The sequence below is a fragment of the Solanum stenotomum genome, chromosome 9 (assembly GCF_019186545.1).
Source record: "Solanum stenotomum isolate F172 chromosome 9, ASM1918654v1, whole genome shotgun sequence".
NCBI classification, from domain to species: Eukaryota; Viridiplantae; Streptophyta; class Magnoliopsida; order Solanales; family Solanaceae; genus Solanum; species Solanum stenotomum.
In genome coordinates this window covers 56,565,980-56,584,171 of record NC_064290.1, presented here as the reverse complement: position 1 = coordinate 56,584,171, position 18,192 = coordinate 56,565,980, and the positions used below count along the sequence as shown (strand labels likewise).

At 33.7% G+C, this 18,192-nt stretch overlaps 3 protein-coding genes across 3 annotated transcripts; all 3 read right to left on the bottom strand.

The window, feature by feature from the left end:
- Positions 1-3,031: 3,031 nt before the first annotated feature.
- Positions 3,032-4,390, bottom strand: LOC125877692 (heavy metal-associated isoprenylated plant protein 20-like). The gene is made up of 3 exons (XM_049558918.1): positions 4,298-4,390; positions 3,972-4,047; positions 3,032-3,443 (listed from the first exon to the last, which is right to left on the bottom strand). The coding sequence occupies exons 1-3, from the start codon at positions 4,388-4,390 to the stop codon at positions 3,118-3,120; spliced, it is 495 nt and encodes a 164-aa protein (XP_049414875.1). The 3' UTR covers positions 3,032-3,117.
- A 514-nt stretch (positions 4,391-4,904) lies between these two features.
- Positions 4,905-8,183, bottom strand: LOC125875665 (chloroplastic import inner membrane translocase subunit TIM22-2-like). Its single transcript, XM_049556675.1, has 5 exons — positions 7,899-8,183; positions 6,790-6,854; positions 6,591-6,663; positions 6,464-6,517; positions 4,905-5,305 (listed from the first exon to the last, which is right to left on the bottom strand). Exons 1-5 carry the CDS (start codon positions 8,101-8,103, stop codon positions 5,073-5,075), a joined length of 630 nt encoding a protein of 209 aa, XP_049412632.1. The 5' UTR covers positions 8,104-8,183; the 3' UTR covers positions 4,905-5,072.
- A 734-nt stretch (positions 8,184-8,917) lies between these two features.
- On the bottom strand, positions 8,918-15,170 carry LOC125875644 (kinesin-like protein KIN-12F). Its single transcript, XM_049556646.1, has 16 exons — positions 14,798-15,170; positions 14,434-14,568; positions 13,868-13,951; positions 13,659-13,784; positions 13,516-13,575; positions 13,379-13,432; positions 13,191-13,283; positions 12,980-13,075; positions 12,651-12,799; positions 12,161-12,310; positions 11,783-11,912; positions 10,777-11,691; positions 10,596-10,694; positions 10,379-10,507; positions 9,503-10,288; positions 8,918-9,406 (listed from the first exon to the last, which is right to left on the bottom strand). The coding sequence occupies exons 1-16, from the start codon at positions 15,089-15,091 to the stop codon at positions 9,140-9,142; spliced, it is 3,567 nt and encodes a 1,188-aa protein (XP_049412603.1). The 5' UTR covers positions 15,092-15,170; the 3' UTR covers positions 8,918-9,139.
- Positions 15,171-18,192: the final 3,022 nt, after the last annotated feature.

The window sequence follows — 18,192 nt, the reverse complement described above, 5'->3', positions numbered from 1 at the left end:
ATTGTGACTTTAATCTTTAGTTCGATTATCGTATTATTTAGTTGTAGTTACTGTTCAGAATGTTTGTTATTCTCTTTTTGGATTGTTTTACTTGAGCTGAAGGTCTACCGGAAATAATCTCTCTATATATGAGGTAGGGATGGTCTACGTACACTCTACCCTTCCCAAACTTCACTTTGTATGTTATTTGTATACATGGTGTTTGAGAAGAAATTTTCAAGAGTTTGAGAAGAGTTACCGTATAAATATCAAGGTCATTTTGGTCTTTTAAGGATAATATCGAAGTATATTGGACTATATAGCTAAATACAAGTATAAAGTATTCCAAATCATATCCAAATTTCACATATATTAGGCGATGATGTGATCTTATTACATCAGTCGTTACATAATAAGACATTTTGTTGATAAAGTTAATATGATACAATCAAAATGAACATTGTATTCACGATCTTCAACTGTGTAATCACATCAAACAACAAGAGGAGACACCTTCATCTGCGATCGCCGCGGTCAAAACTCGACCGCGGCAACGTTCCCGTGCCTCAGCCGCTACGGTGCATTCATATTTAGAATCATAATCTAAAAATTGAAATTCTTTCTTGGATCGTCGATTTAATTGAGGATTATTAATATCTCCATAATGAAGAAATCTACCATCTAATTGTCCTCCATAATATCCTAATTGGCCTCCATTATATCCTAATTGTCTTCCATAATCAGATTGATTAACAAAAAGATTAGTTGAACATTCACCAAATTGAAACCAACATAATTCTGCTTTTTTTCCTGCTTTTGATAGCCTTTTTAGAAGTAATTTTGGATCCACATTTCCAGAAACTTCAATCATCCCATCTCCATTCATTCTAAAATTTGTGATACCTAAAACAAATTCAAGAAAAATAAAACAATATCAAATAGAAGCGAATTCAGAATTTAAATTCAACATGTGCAATCCTCAAGTTGTTACTCATGTACGATTTAGAGTACGAGAGCCAAACTATCTAATTTTATTTCGAGAATCCAAACATGACATCTTTAAATTTTTTGAAATAAAATTTTAAATATTTAGGAATGCCAATAAAAGGTACTATAACTCACGATTCAAAGTTAATTTTAACTTGATGACATAAAAAATTATACAATATTAATGAAAAAAAAATATATCCAAAAAGTAGGCTATTCAAACTCACATTTATTAACATAGAAAAAATAATAATTAAAAGTGCAAATGTATATACCATAAACATTTTTGAAGACTTTGGACACAGTTTTTTGCCATCCTGAAGTGCGATTGTTCACCCACAAAATGCAAGTCTGTTTTTTTTAAAAAAAAACATTGAGAGAGTAAAAAATAAGAAGTATAATACATTTAAATAAAAGAAAATGAACTTAAAATTTAGATAAAAATACCACAAATATAGTTTTTGTGTGTGAACATACCAACAACAACAACAAAATACAATGTAGTCTCATACGTAGGCTCTGAGAAGGTTAGAATGTATCCAGACCTAATTTCTACCTTTGTGAGGATAAACAGATTATTTTCATTCCAAACCTTTAACATAGAAATATAAATGAAACAAGAAAAAATGACAATCATCAAAATAGGAAGATAAATAAATTTGCGTATACATACCATGAATGGATAACTTTGCATCATGAATTGATGTTCCAATGTAGAGAAGGACATTGTATTCATGTAAAACTTTGAAATGATGAATTATTATTTACTGTAAAACAATTAAAGAATATTGGAAGATATTTATAAGACAATAGAATTATCAATTATGATTCTTTATATGGAAACAAGATCCTCTTTATCCACAATAACTCTAAAATTTCCAAGATTTCGTACAACATTTTGGTGTGGGAGTATAAAATCATTGAATGTTTAAAATTTACTAGCCAATTAATTAATATTCATGCCTCGTAAATCCATTAAAGAAATTAAATTCATCATCATGCCAAGAAATTAATCATTCTAAAGACTCGAACCTTCATGTTACTTCTTAAATAGGTAATAATACTCGCACTATGCATCCATGGCTCCATGCCATGCATGCGTATTTCGTATACACATTTTTCACTAAATTATGATTAAATAATATGTACAACGTAAAAATATATTTTTAAAACAGTTTTTACCCTATGATAGAATGAAAATCTCCAAAGATTTACTAAATTGCTCTTGTAGCTATTTTTGGGCTAATTTTTCTTCTCATTTCTTTTTGTGTTATACTATGGATTATTTATTTCCATTTTTGTAGTGAGATTACTAATCTTCTTCAAAAGGAAAAAGATTTGCGTCATTTATTAATTATTGATAAAAATAAATCATCGTTTAAGAAAATAAAAACATATCCAGAAGAATCTTCATATTAAAGAATTGGATTTGTAATTTATAATATCAAAATTTTAAAATATAAAATAAAATCTCCTCACTCTTAATATTTTGCAAAAGGATTTATTTTTTTATAATATTAACAACTTATTTTTTTTTTACTCTATAGGTATAGTATAACACATGATAATACTATCTAAAAGTTTTTTCTCCATATAATTAGCACGTGAACCAAACGATTAAAATTGAGATTATCAGGGAAACGAAAACCTAAAAGAAAAATTCTACGGTTAGTTATATTTAAATCCTCAATTATATAATGGTGATTTTTTTTTTATACGAAACAATTGACGTGTGATGTATCATATATATGTTTTGCATATAGACTTTTAGAACAAATAAATTTAACCCAACGATAAAAATAATTCTAGTGATGAATAAGTTCACATTTACAACAAATAAATACTATTAAACTACAAATATTAACAAGATTACTGTAACTAACAAGTACAATAACTAATTAGAAGTATTGATAAAGAACAATATAAGTTATAATAAAATAATTAATTAAAAATCTCGAGTTTAAATTACAAGAGGAAAAACTCAAATTGGAAGCGCGGCCCTAAAAAGTGAGGCTTTGCAACACGTAAGTTCCAATACAATCGAGCTCTTAATATAATCGAGCTCTCAATGCGGATACTGAATAAATGAATTTAATTTGAGTCTAGTTACATAGTATTGCAATTACTTATATGCCCTTCTGTAGAATCAGACTAATAAAACACCGGCGGCGGCGCGGCCATGGGATAAGGTAGGTAGGGTGGCGGCGGCGGAGGTAGGCCGTAGTATCCGCCGTGCTGGGGCAGAGCAAACCTGGAGTGATTGAAATTACGAAATGGTCCTTGATTTGAGAATCCATTAATTGGGGGTTTTGGAGGTTGTGGAGGAAGAAACAAATTGCTTGAACATTGACCATATTGAATCCATTCTAATTCTGCAGATTTGCCAGATTTAGCTAAATTTTTCATTAACAGAGTTGGATCTACAATCCCTGATACTGTCACTTTTCCACCTTCTGACAATTTGAATTGACGAACTCCTGCATTTAACAATAACGTATTCAGTATAATTTTATCAATAGTGATGTCTGACAAGGATAACCAATACGGAGTACTGATAAGGAGAAGTTGAGAGTGAGGTAGTCTCGGCCTCTCTTACAACACTTGATTACTTACTAACACTAATTCTACTCTAATTCTCGACTTTTATAGTTAGTCATTATTTTCTATAAGTTGAAGTTGTGTGATGTCCAGCTTAATCACCTTTGTTCAACCTCTCACACTTCTTTATTGGCTCTTTCCTTCATTTTGTCTATCATGAAAGTCATACTTTATTTTCACATGTCTAAACGTTAATCTCGTTAATGAAGGCGAGTCTCACCTGTTTGCATATAATTTTTTTTTAATTAATATGCTCATACATATATCTAAGCATTTTTCATCTCAAATATAATTGAAGTGAAATTTGATAATCTTAAAAATAAGATAAATTCGTGTTAAAACATTATTAGTGATGTAAAGGTATATACTTAATCTAATTCTATTTTATAAATTGAAATATACCGTACCGTTAGTGCTTCTCAATACTCTGTTGACTGCCTTTTGCCAACCACTAGAACGAACTTTAATTTTAATTACACAAACCTGCATCAAAAAATCAAATAAAGTTTACATCAATCACATGCAATATTTTTTTTACATGAAACATATAGTATCTATATTCCATGGATTCTTAATAGCGCATTTCTCGAGTGTATGATAATTTGAACTATGTTTGATATGTTGAGTAGACTTTGAGAAAGACAATACATAATGTCTTATTCTCTTTGTGAAAATCCGAGTAATTCATGAGATATTTGAGATAACTATTGAATACTCGGTGAAAGAAATTTACCATGAAAGCAAGATTGGATTCATTGGGACGTGGAAATGGATCTGATGCAAAGCAATCACTTAAAAATCGAATGATGAATTTTAATGGCTTCATTGATCTTCTACTTCTTCTGATAATGTTTTGTTAATTCTAAGAGATTAATTAGCATAGTATTATTAGTATTACAATCTTATTTTAAGACAAGATTGAATGAAAAGGGAAATAATTGATTCTCTCTTTTAAAATTAATTATTTTGTGTATCCTACAAGATTCTTCTAAGACATATTTCCATTTATACATCCCTTCAAATCTCTTTTCAATCTTCTTATTTGGAAATAGAGAAATAGATATCTTCTTCTTTTTAATTCTTAAATGCTTTAGTTAATTTGGCATTAGAGGCTCACAAAATTAAAATAATTTTAAGGTAAGACGTGTGTATTACTAATCATAGTATATATTCACTCTAATTTTTTAACATACTTCGATTTGTGTAAACACCAAAACACTCAATTGTCCCCGATTTTTTTAATCGAGGAACAAGAGTACCGCTAGTGTAAATTAACGGGGTACTCTTTCAACATCGTAAGCCTAAGAAACAATTCACCATGAAAATGGATTTGAACCTTCAAGGAGATAATTATAGTCCCCAGCAAAATTGTTTTGTATTAATAAAAGAGACACAGCAAGAATCATCACTCCTAAAGCAGGATAAAAGTGTAAGTCGATTACAATTTACAAAACTTGATAATCATGCCAAAAGGTTGAAAACCACATTTTGTTGCATTTCTTCACTATCTAACCGGAGCCATGTCGACGATTTTTTAAGGACTGGCAGAAGAATGAAAAGGATTCCTTGAGCTCATTTGGTAGAGGTAGTGATAAAGGAGCAAGCACACCAAATTGCTGCCTACTATTGACATTCATGTGAGATGTAAGTGCTAATGCAGGTTGCTGCTTGTTAAGACCTTCGATGATGAACGAAAATGCCCCAAAGGTGAGACAACTCTGTAATAGGGCCTGAGGTGCACCTGAGAGACATCATTAACAAAGAGAGATTAATTATAACTCGAGTTCACTATAAGGGATGGCAAACACTCTAGAGAAATCAATTGTAGATCCATTGAATGAGGAGACGAAAATGACTAGACAAGTTAAATGGGAATGAGGTTAAGAAATTCGAATATAGAAACCTTACAATGAGCAGCACTTCATGAACTTGTATATAATTTAACAAGAAGTAAGAACTCAAAGAAAACAGAGAAAGATGCTTCTATAAAGCAAATAAGGAGAATTTAATTTCATAACTGAAACTTATGTGCACTTCACGACATCATTGAAATACATGAATATCACCCAATCTAGCTATTTGCATTTTTTGAGCTTAATCATGGGTACGATAATGACATGCTGGAGTAAATCTACATATTGAAAGAAACAGTTGTACAATGTACCCCCCCCCCNCCCCCCCCCCCCCCCGCCTCTCCTGCTCATCTTTACTTTTTCACATTCTTGCCTCTTCATAATCTCTCAATTCGAACACATTTTTCCAATTCATTATGGGGGTGAGCCTGGTGAATGGTGATATCTTTATATCTCCCAGATTCCCACCTTATTTAACCAGAACCCGGAGCTATTATTTGCAGCCCTAAAAGTTCTACACTCATGCAGTAAGTATTGGTCTTTGTAGCTCTAGATGCCTAGCTGTGCTCTTAAAAACTAAGTTAATCACAACTTCTCCATGACATACCCAATTCACCATTGTTCCCCCTAACCACCACACAATACCTGAAAACATCCTTAAATTTGTCATGTCAGTCACACATGCTACTTTCTCCAAGCCAATTCAGCTGTTGCCGCTAAGAAGGACCATAGGTTTGGGATTGATAATGGTAGTTAGAGAAGACACTAGGCTAACGACAATAATCGAAGAAGTTTACACCTTTTGCACTATTATCAAATGAATACAATTAGACTTCATGGTTTTATTCAGGTTTGAAGGAGCACCGAAACACAGCAAGCATGTATAACCATGATAGAATTTGTTTTTATCTGCACTTGTTTGGGACCTCTAATCATTTGAATCCACGCCTAGAATGGCAATTAATAAGACTTCCAGGAATTGAGAATTAAAAAGGGAACGTATAGCCCTCATAATTATGGTATAAAGTTGGAAATGTTTGAAGTACCTGGAAAACTTAGGGCAAGACCAGTGCAACATCCAGCTACTCCAGCATTGATAACTGTAGAAAGAAGAGAAAGTCAATGGAAATAAAAGGTGTTTCAACATCTGGCTGTTCAAAGTGTGTGTCATACCATCATCTTTTCCCCGTAATCTCTTCAAGAAGCAGACAACTAAACTATGAACTCCAGATAAAACTGCAAAAGTCTAGACCACAGAAAGGAAAAATGAACCAAGTCACAATTTGACCGATCAAAAGAGGGAAGCAGTAACAGTGGTTACACTGTAGTTTGCCAAAAATATCATTAAGGCATTGAGCAAGGATTGAAATACCTTTGCCGAAGCTCCTGCTTCCCCAAAGGATCCTTTAAAGCCTTTCTTCTTTATCAATCCTGAGCCTGCAACAGAACGTTGAGCAAAATTGAGTACATCACCAAAAGGTTTCCCTTGCACTCAAAGAATTCCATTTATGATCCCCAGAAGCTATTTAATCTTATAGAAGCACAGTATTGAAAGAAGGGGGGCCCTCCGAAATGCATGGTCGACAGTAGCAACAGAAGGATGTTATTGGTTAAAAGAAATCAACATAAACCTAATTCTTAGAAAATATGGACTACACAAACAAACAGAAGAAATAACAAACAACTTCAAAATATAGGGCGGTTGACACACTCATTACACTTGGAGAAACTAGAGGTTACCATAAAAGGAAAACGCATAAGACAGATTTTGTAGTCGGTTATCAAATAAAGTAAAGGATGAAGAAGATACAAGAAATCAGTAGTCGAATTCAGAGCAGCCTTCACCTGTCACACTTATAATGTACTAAAATACACAACTATAGTCCATGTACACCCTCCAACAATCATACAAGAGTGAGAAACAGACCATCGCAATAGAGCCAAATACAATACTTTGCAAAAGCACAGATTCCGTCTCACGAGAGACTGCGAGACTCCAACAAACAAAATGCTGAAGGTGAACATAAAGACTGCTATATCAGGTTAGCTGCAGCACTGCACAGGTAACAGGTTGCTACACAATTCTACAATAAATATCTAAAACTGGTACCAATATAGATTGTCAAATGTATAAAACAACAAAACATTCATATAACTCCGAGGAGAACACAGTCCCGAAAATAACAATCAGAAGTAACTCATTTCAACTATTTCACAAAAAATCCAGCTGAACTAACAAACTAACCAAATTGCACCTATTAACGAGTCGATAAGAAACAGATAGACGGAGGAAAATGTATAAAACAATAAAAAAGATAAAATAGGTTTCAGACAACTCCGTAGAGAACACAGTCCCGAAAATAACAATCAGAAGTAACTCATTTCAGCTATTTCACAAAAATCCAGTTGAACTAACAAAATTCCAGCTATTCACTCGCCGATAATAGACAGATTAACGGAGAAAATTGCATAAACAATTACCGTATCCAAAAATGGAGCCCATGAAGGCTCCAGCAGCAGAGTCACCGGCGAATCTAAGGAGGCAGACAACAGGACTAGACGGAATCGCTGTGGTTAACGCATCAGAGGTGAATTGAGGATTCTGGCCGGGTGACGGGTTCGCCACCGGACTTGTTTCAACGTCGGAATCGGATTCAGAGTTCGGTGAGGTCGCCGGCGTCGCCATTCTCAATTTCCAAATGCTAAACCCTAAGTTTTGTCAATCTAAAAGTTCTAAGATATTTTTGCGGATTTCATTTTGGACAATACCCAAATTGTTCTGTTAAACAGAGTGTCACTCCTAGAAACGACACCGTTTATTTTCTTTACTTAGGTCCAACTCTATGTAAAATGTGTATTACTTTGAGTATATATCAATTTACGTGACACTTTTTTTCCGTCAGTTTCAAAATAATATCTTTCATAAACTTAGTACTCATAATATTTAACTCCAAATTTCTCAAAAACATATTAACTATGAGCAAGTGTCAATTCGTATTTCATACTCAAGGTTGAAGAAATATGTTGAAAATTATGAGGTCTCGTGTTTAACCCCAACGCAAGTTAAAATATTAGGAGATTTCTTCACACATGTTTAAAGTACGAACTTATTATTAATACATTAATGAACAAAGTTACTCGATATTTGTGTCAGAAATTCATTGCTTATATTATTGCGAGCAAAATGGACATCGAAAACTTCACGCAACTTTTATCTTGTTGCAGTTAATTTACACTTAAAGCTATTTTTTTAACAGAAAAGTCACTCAAATTTACTACGTATCAAAAGTCACTCAATTTTGCTCAAGTATCAAAGAAAAAGTTTCAATTTAGTTCCAGCTTCTAGCTAGCTCAATCAGTAAGCTGGAGTTCCATTCTTTCAATCTTTCCACCAGCGCTAAGTAAATCGCTCTTCGGATTGAGGTCCAATTCATCTCGTAGGCTTATTATAGAAAGTATACTTGCATAAAGTTGGATGACTTTTTACGATACTTAGGTACACACATTAGGAAAAATCAAGCATTATTATTAACAAGCTGAAGAAACAGCTCACAACAAACGTCAAATCTGGTCAATCAAGTCTCAAAAGAATGATGAAATCAATAAGAATACAACCAATTCATCCCTAAATAAACACTAAGGTGTGATCAAGATTAGAAAGTTTCGTCAGCAAAGTCCCGAGCAGGGTCTTCGCGTGTTTCCATAGTTCAATCAAATATGTCTCATATGTGTTCTTGATAAATGGCACCAAATTCTGCTCTCCATGATTGATCATCATCGTACTCAGAATGTTGGATGGTGTTGTTGTTGTCATTGTTTGCTACATCAGAGTCTTGCCTGTAAATTGGCGGTCTCAACGCTGCTTCTGGCAATCGGCTCTCAGCAAGATACTGTTTCATTGTTATCATCTCCATCTTATGTTTTCTCTTCAACTTCTCTATTTGTTTCTTCAATCTCTCATTCTCTTCCTTTGATTGTGTAAAGTTCTCCTGTAAAAAAGTAAAGAAATGTTTGATCAAAACAAATGAGTTACGTAATTGAAATGACCGGTAGTGTGGTGTGTCCATGTTTAAATGCAAAATTACCTCAGCAAGTGAAGCTGTTTCCTCAGCTTCTCTCAACCTAACAAGAAGTTCTCCAGCAGCATGAACAGCTTCGGCAGTGTCTTTAAGTTGAACTCTCAGGCTTTTATTCTCCTTTTTCAGCATTTCCCTCTCTCTTTCCCTTTCCACTCTCAAAGCTGAGAGCTCCGCAGCAAGAGACTTGGCAAAACGAGCACCATGACCTTTCTTTCCTGCTTTTGCTGCAGCATTTTTCACATCTTGTATCCCTTGCAAGATCAACTTATGCTTCTCAGCTAAGTCATTGTACTTCTCCTGTAATTCTGCATAATGCTCAATTATTCTGGCTTGCCCAAAGACCGATCTTTTGAGGGCATCATCCAACTCATCTGTGCATTTCTTCTCCAACATTAATTCCATTGCCACCTTTTCTGCACGCTGTCGATAAGCCTCAAGATCAATTCTAAGCTCATCAGTTAGACAAATCCACTCACTCTCCATTTCAGTCCATCTTTCTCTTTCCTTCTCAAGTTCTTCACCAGAACCTGTAGCTGCATATACACCACTTTTTCTCAGCTGCATTGATTGTGCTAACAAAGAGGATCTGGTTCTTTCAATTGATTTATTTGTAGATGCTCCATCTGAATTCAATTGGGACCTTAGGCCTCCAATTTCTTTAAGTAGTGCTTCTCTCTCAGCCATATCAAACATTTTTTTCCCACCACTTTCCACATTGCCCAGAATTTCTTTAGTTTCATACTTCTCTCCTGCAGCTTCAGGCTCAGGACTTTCATCATCCCATTTCAGGAGCTGAAAGCAAACCACAAGGCGCAAGTAAATAATAAGAAAAATGGGAAAAAGCTCAAACTCCAACAAAAAAAAGCTAAAAACAGCACTCACCTTTGGGATGTTGGGTGATTGGCTCTGATAGATTAGTGAACCTTGATTCTCATTGTCGTGGAGATCAACGACATCCTTGCCACAGTCAACTAGAGAACTCTGTTCTTTTGTGCATTTACAGTGGGCTAGCTGCAAGGACAAGATTCGTAATAGATGTCAAACTTTTGGTAATTTTCTGTCATATTGAAACAAATTACTAGAGTGAAAGAACTCTTACTCGTTGGTTTAGCTGCTCAAGTTTGTCTGCTTGATCCTTGCATACACTTTCAAGCTGCTTCTCTCTCTCTAGAGCTTGGAATAAAACTTTCTTCGAATCCTGCCAAAGAACATTTAACTTTAACATTCACAATGAGCTACAGTTAATAAAAGAAAGTCAAGCAACTCATTTCCATACTTACTTGTTCCGTACTTGCCCCTTCCATGGGGACCATCCATGTCCCAGTGCTATCCTTAACAACACTAGAGGAAGTTGCTTTCGTCTTGCACTTTGGGCACAGGAATGAAGTGGCTACAAAAGGAGAAGTTTGTCCTTCTTCGGATGATGTTTGGATAGAAGCATTGGCCTTATCATTTGACATTGGGCTTGGGTTCACTGCCAAATGTTCAAAAGAGAAGGAAACTAAAGATTTATTTGATGCGGAATTCCTTTGGTGATAATCAATGATCTCTAGTCCTCTATGTAGACTGGCAGCCAAGGATTCAGTTGGCCCAGGAAATATTCTGCTGGACCTCAAAGAAGACTGGACAAGGTCTTGTTTCTGTGGTAGGGAAGGCAACTCAGAACTTTTGGAGGAACATTGAATATTATCTTCACTGGAGATAATTAAGCTCTTCCTCTGCATGTTCCGAAACTTTGGGGACTCAGATAACACGGGGCCCGGAAGATCAGCAGAATGGCGAGATGGGCCGATTGAGATGCTGCTACAGTATTCAGGTTGCATTGTTTCCATCTCTTGGTCAGCATCATCAAGGGTCTCCTCCAGTATCTCTTCTGAGTTAATTTCTTCACCTTCACTTTCTTCTGAACAGCTGAGATAATGTTCACTTTCTCCAGATGAATACTTGAGAGAGTTTGAGTTATTTCCACGTGAACCACGTAAGTTATCGATCTGGAGCTGTAGTTCTTTTATATCATCCTCATTTATGTGAACCTCTTCTTCTTCACGCTCATTATCTATGTTAGGTAAGATCAGTGAACGGTTAAGGCTCACTCTCAACTGATTCAAGCTTTCACGTACATTTGGTCCTCTGAAGGATCCATAGTTGCTTCCGACTGAAATGCTTGCACTTGACCGGGCTCTTATAAGCTCTTCCTGTAAGCAATATAAAAGCATAAAGTCAGATACAGTTTATGTTCTAGAGGAATCGGATGAGCAGCTGCCCCAGTGAGACAAGTGAAAGTACCTTCAATTGGCGAATCTGATCACTCAGGCCATTAACATCGTCTTCTGTTATTTCATTTACCAATGGCTCATTTGGTATGAGTTTCACCCGTTTCCCAAATCTCAGAGTGCTTACTGTTTCGCTATTATGCCTGCATAAATGTTCCTCAAATTAGTGACATTTAAAAGAGAAGAAACTGATGTTTCATATGCAAGTTGGTCCAGATGATATGACCTCATGCAGGTTCACTTACACCAAAGTAATTTGCAATTTTAACTATCTATTGTGCTAGTTTCATGCACGTCATAGGTAACAGAATATTTCTGTAATGTTGAAAAGCATGAAGCATCTCTGTAATATTTATGCAGAAAAACTAAGTGAGTTGGAAAAGGGAAATACTTGTTTTCTGGGCTGATAGCACATATGACGGAGAGTTTAGCATTCCCTCCAAGTGATTCTCTCATTAAATGAGTCAAAGTGGAACTGCTGTACGAAACATCCTCAAGTTTCCTGGACTGACTCCTTTCAGAGAGGACATTAACCAAATGCCTGCACCAGTTTAAGAAACAATTAACTAGAAGTAACATGCCTAAATAACTGGAACTCTATGGCCATTTTTTACAGTAGATTTAACATTTATGAGCAAATTTATGAACAGACTATTAACTCCTTCCTTAGAGTCACTTATCAAGTCCTCTGCCTACACTTTTGGCTTAGCATACAGCATAAAAACATCACTTTGAAAATGCAAACATTTTGAAACTTAAGGCAATAATGTTGGCTATATGTAAGAAAGTTTGAGTGCAAAGACAATAAACATCAAATGATATTTTAAGTCAACAGCCACAATATGCAAGAACAAACAGTAAAATGTATGTACAAACCATACCCGAGCAGTGATGTGGACTTCTTTACGTACTTCCCTTCCTTAACAAACTGTTTACCGGCATCATCAGGTATATTTTTGTCAAATCCAGCAAGATCAACAAGGCTCATTCTGCTCATCTTTGAGCTACCAAAACATGTTGATGAGGACTCCTGAAGCAATATTGTTTTATTAGACACTAGAAAGATTAAAGGTCTTCAACTATGAAGATAAAGTTTTAGACTGAGAAATTAGAAGGTAATATAAATTCCGGGGTTCGAAAAGAAGATGAATGTATAAAATTTCTTCCTGACAAAACACACAAGAAACCGAATTTCATAGTTGGAAGATACCTTGCACCAAGACTCAATGACGCAGGTAAAAACAATATGGGACCTAGAACTCTTCGAATTGATGCTCGTTGATCCAACTTTTCTACTTGAAAGGCCCTACAATTCAAATGCTTTGAATAAGAAACAATAAGACAAGTGAAAGCTAAAAAAAGCATTCTGACAGAACTACAAAAAAGTTCAAAGTATTATGATAGGAAAAGCGCTTGTGCACCTTAATCAACATTTGGGATACGTCCTCGTAGGTAGACACATATTCCTCAGTTATGTTCTCAACATAGAATCCAACTCTTGGATCATCCATTATCTGGAATAACCAAAAAGGACAAATCTTCAGCATTCTATTTTTCATAAAGTGAATAGGGGCTAGAACAATACTGTGCTCCAAGATTTGCAACTAACCTTTAAGTTTCTCTGTGTAGGATCAAGTAGATCCCCAATGTGTTCATCATATATCTGGAAAGAAGAAGTGTGACATGATTGGACTTGGCACAAGTATGCATCATATGTGAGCAAGGGTAAATATTTAAAATACATACCTCTAGGAACGAGCAACGACACTGGTAATTTATCTGTTTACCTTCAGAGTTCTCTTGCTCCTAATCAATCAAGGAAATTATCTAAATATCAGAAATGTCTTGACAGTCTTTAGTTCTAATTTTTGACTGGAGAGGGAACTTACTTTTTGTATACTAGAAAACAACGTCTGGAAAATGCGTGGCACAATGCCTTGAAGACCATTAGGTGATGGAACTTCAACAATGGAACTAGGAGGTCCCCACATTGTATAAGTCTTGCCACTTCCGGTCTATCACCAAAAGAATCACTTCAGCCATCAGATACAGATTTATTGTGACACAATGAAAATGAAACATTACAAGTAAAACTAACCTGTCCATAAGCTAAGAGAGAAGTGTTGAAACCTGCCAATGCATCCTTAACTAAAGGGGCACCAACCGATTGAAATATGTCTTCCTGTTATCATAAGAAAAAACAGCTTAAAAAAGAAAAAATCCTCTATTACTGGAACCTCTTAACATCAGCATTCAGCAAAATCAGATCCCTCCTTAATCAAAACAAATATACCTCTATCCCAAACTAATAGGAGGTGGCTGTACATTTACCATCTATTCAGACCCATGTCGTTAAATATTGGCAACAAGTTTATCCCTTCATGGTAAATTAGTGCTTATCTAAAACCAGAGGGTCTACATTTCAAACTTACCTCCATTTGATCTAATGTGAGTGCAACACCAACTAAATTAATTCTAACAAGTCACTATAGCCTATATGTTTTTCCATTGTTCAACTCTTAACTTAGTCCTTTCCTTAGTTACGAACATCAGAAACTAAAATGAAAAGGATTGTGGACACCAAAAGAACTAAGCACCATCTAAAAGCACAATTAATTCAAAAAAGCTTGAAAAGGCTGAAACTTGGGAGTTAAATTTACCAACCTGATTTGAACTCGAACCAAAAACCATGTCAAAGTTAAACTTTCTATCAGCAACACACACTGAGGTATCAGAAGCTTTGCGAACCGCTTGGGTTCCACTCTCAATACCATTAGCAGGTCTAATCCTTGCAACAACCTGGCAAACACCCAGCACATACAGATCATTATAGCTCAAAAAGCACAACAAAAATGGAAGAAATTTAGCAAAACAAGGGAATAGATAAACCGACAGTCCATAAAATCCTATTAAAATCTCAATAAATACTAGATTTGAACCCATAATTTTAACAGTATTAAGTTTAAATCCTGAATTCACCTCTTTCCTCGAACACCAAACTAAAATCAGCAAGGATTTATCATTTTACCTTAACTGGTGGATCAGGAGCTTCTGATGTTTGTTCCTGTGCAACAGATCTGGTGAGTTCTGCCGATACATCACTGTCAATCGTCTTCAAGACGGGTTTTTTAAGTATCGAACTTGTAGGTAACAGCGGTGGATCACTGATCTGAATGTTGGGATCTATAGGAGCAACATTTTCACTGTTCATTTTGTGTTTAAATCTGCTTGAACTCAACTTTTTCTTAGTTGAAACTGATTTTGGAAGTAGATTTCGGAACGAAGAGGCAGAAATGTTGCCTAAGAATCTGTTTTCTGACATTTTTGAACTAAGAAAGAGCGTTGATTTTGACGGCGGTGGCAGCGGAGGAGAAGAGAAAAATGGAGAGGAAGAATTTGAATGGTGAGATTTGGGGAATTTGAGAGACGTTAAAAGATGTATATTGTGAAGAAATATGACCGTTACTTGATTGAGATTTTAAATGTTCAAATTGAGAGATGAAATTGACCAATTTATCCTCTTAATTACTCTATATTTTCAATTGTAGGATTTTGTTTTGGGCCTTATATAGATGTTGGGCCAAGACCTATGTAAAGTAAGGCCCTCTAAGACTTGATGGACTTAGAAATAACGTTAACTGATCACTTTTTGGTTTGATTTTGAAAATAGCCAAATATCACCGAGTTAAGTTTCCACGACAATGTCTCGGAGTTTCATGGCTTAAAAACTCCATGATAGTGGCTATTTTTTAATTGTAAAGACGAAAAAGTTGTTTGTTTGTGAAATTTACGAAATTTGGAGGGAGAATTGCACAAATAGACATTTTAGGACCTCTATTTAAGGAATAGTCGAAGTGTATAAAGTCTTACAAATTAGTCGTTTAAAATCAAACTATAGACCTTCGTGTTTGAAGTTTCAATTACTAATATGATGTTTGAATGCATAGTTAGGTTTTGTCGGTTCGAAACTTTAAATTAGAAAGTCTGAAGAAGAAAAAATAACTGTAGAAGTGATTTAAACTTTCTATTTGAGTGACCAGTTGATGAATTAAATTAAATCAACATCGTATGAAGCATACAATATTGTTGAGTTGGGAAATAAGTAGATGATGCAAAGATAAACTACAATTAGCAATTATAATTCAAATATCATTTTAATTTTACTCCAAGCCATAATACTTTATTTACACATGTGTTAGTGTATGCTAAATTGCTAATGACATTAATAATTAGAAAAAGATAGATAATTATGGGGGATAATGTTGGTTGGGGGTTGTAATTGATTAGGAGTGGGTGGGGGGTTGAGGGGTAACAAAGTCAAAATTGCAATATTTTAAATAACGTACCTAACAGTGGCACTACACAATGAAATAACAAGTGTCAAACATACTTTATGGATAAGTGAAGTCATCAAATTGGGCACTTTATAGAGAAGTATGAAGATTTTTTTCCATAATCATTATGATTCGACTAATTCATATTCAAATAATATATTATTTTATCATCTTGGAGTATGAGAATGAAATTTTTAACTAAAAGATAGATGAAATTTATTTGTTTGATCATAACATTTTTTAATAGTAAAGTATTGAGATCATTTTAATTATAATTATCCATTTTTCAATATTTACTGACCTAGCTAACATGATTACATTTTCCATACTGATCACTAAAGGAGAAATATTTTGAAGCTGCAATCAGAAACCTCTAATTAAAGGTGGTTAAAATTTAAATACAAGATTATACTATTTAATTTCCTTTGTCTTAACCTTAATTGTTAAACTAAAGACAAATTGTTAAAGTCGGAAAAAGTGATAATAGTTTTGAATGGGACATAATCATATGGGGGAAAAGAAAAATAATAATGGGAAAATACTTTCAACTTTTTAAAAAATAATATCTCCTCACCGTAATTTCTCACTAATCTTACTTTAATTTACCAAGAAAATTACGGATATATATCGTTTGATAATTAATTTATTAATATGGTCAAAATATATATAACTTATACATTAATCGTGTATATACAATGTATATAGTACATGTATATTTAGTAATAAACATATAAATCTATATATTTTATATAATTTTTTATAAACTAGTTGATCGAAATTTTGAGAATCATAATTCTAAAACAAATAACCGTTGAAAAATTCTAGAAAAGATGAAGAAGAACAAGAATATATGAGCAAAAAAGTCCAATTTGATCTTAGATGACTTTATATAAAATTCAAGGGGACCAATAAATTTAATAAAAAGATCCAACTTTTGGTGACCCCATATTATATATCACTTTAACTTTTAGCTTTTGGATTATTGGGGTAGTAGGCCTAATACTTTGAATTATGTGGCAAATTATACTAAACAAAAAATAGTTTTAAAAAAGATGGTATGCTCTTAATGAATAAAAAAACCTCAATTAGCGGAGAAACTATGATATTTTTTCATAGGGCTCCACCAAAAGGAGCAAGTTTTTCGTGTTAGATTTTTTATTTGGTGTTTCGTATTCACTTTTAATATTAGTCTAATTTTTAGTTAGAGTTATGATTATAAATTTGTTAGTTTTTTGAGTTTCGAAATCTGAATATAGTATTTTTTATACATGTTGAATCAAAATTTTAATATAAATATAGAGTTTGAGTTAAGATTATTAAATTTTGTCAAACGTAAACTATTCTTGTAGTGCCCCTTTTCATTTTATTTTCTGATTAATTTAAATTCACATTAAGAAGTGAAGTACTTTAATAAATAAAATGTTATTCATAAGAAATAATTTTAAAAAGAATCGCCTCCTTTTCATTGTTCGAACTCAATATATCTAGCTCTTATTTGATCTGGATTTTAAAGTTGTGTTTCAACTATATATTCTACTTGAATTTATTCTTTTTGAATTTTGCTAGTGAATGAATTTCTAAATGCAGATTTTCAAAATCTATTCCACAATCTATAATCAAATAAATATTTAAAGATAATTTTTTAAAATCAAATTTAATTAAAATATTATTTTATCTCAAACTTTGGTGGTCATGATTTGAATAAAATACAAGTTTTATAAAACATAGAATATGGTCACCCGTGACGTTTTTTTCCCTTTTTTTTTGAACCTTATCCTTTTGTCTTTTTTTCTACACCAAAAAGGGTCATACAAAAAATAAGTCATGTGAAAACGTCATATTTTTTGACGAAAAAAATATTAAAGGGAGAAACTTTGGCTACATTTTCGTATTCTTGTGCTAATTTTTTCTACGTCCATATTTATTGAAATGATGAAAATTGTTGTTTCAAGATTCCTCTCTCAATGTTCATTTTTTTGGATTGATATTTTAAAATTAATTGATGTTTACAAAGTTTTTAAAGTTTAGTCTACCTTGGATGAATGTGAATTTTGAGTTGTTAAAGTTTTGAATGTAGTTACCTTAAGTC

Bases quoted from the DNA above. Each gene is read 5' to 3' on its own strand.
- LOC125877692 (XM_049558918.1), bottom strand. From the start codon at position 4,390: ATGAAGCCATTAAAATTCATCATTCGATTTTTAAGTGATTGCTTTGCA. The intron at 4,048-4,297 runs GTAAATTTCTTT...TTTTTGATGCAG, and splicing joins AATCCAATCTTGCTTTCATG to GTTTGTGTAATTAAAATTAA. The intron at 3,444-3,971 runs GTACGGTATATT...TGTTAAATGCAG, and splicing joins AGTATTGAGAAGCACTAACG to GAGTTCGTCAATTCAAATTG.
- LOC125875665 (XM_049556675.1), bottom strand. From the start codon at position 8,103: ATGGCGACGCCGGCGACCTCACCGAACTCTGAATCCGATTCCGACGTT. The intron at 6,855-7,898 runs GTAATTGTTTAT...GTTCTGTTGCAG, and splicing joins GGGCTCCATTTTTGGATACG to GCTCAGGATTGATAAAGAAG. The intron at 6,664-6,789 runs GTATTTCAATCC...TCTGTGGTCTAG, and splicing joins AAGCAGGAGCTTCGGCAAAG to ACTTTTGCAGTTTTATCTGG.
- LOC125875644 (XM_049556646.1), bottom strand. From the start codon at position 15,091: ATGTCAGAAAACAGATTCTTAGGCAACATTTCTGCCTCTTCGTTCCGA. The intron at 11,913-12,160 runs GTATTTCCCTTT...ACATTTATGCAG, and splicing joins GCTATCAGCCCAGAAAACAA to GCATAATAGCGAAACAGTAA. The intron at 10,695-10,776 runs GTAAGTATGGAA...GTTCTTTGGCAG, and splicing joins AAGGGGCAAGTACGGAACAA to GATTCGAAGAAAGTTTTATT.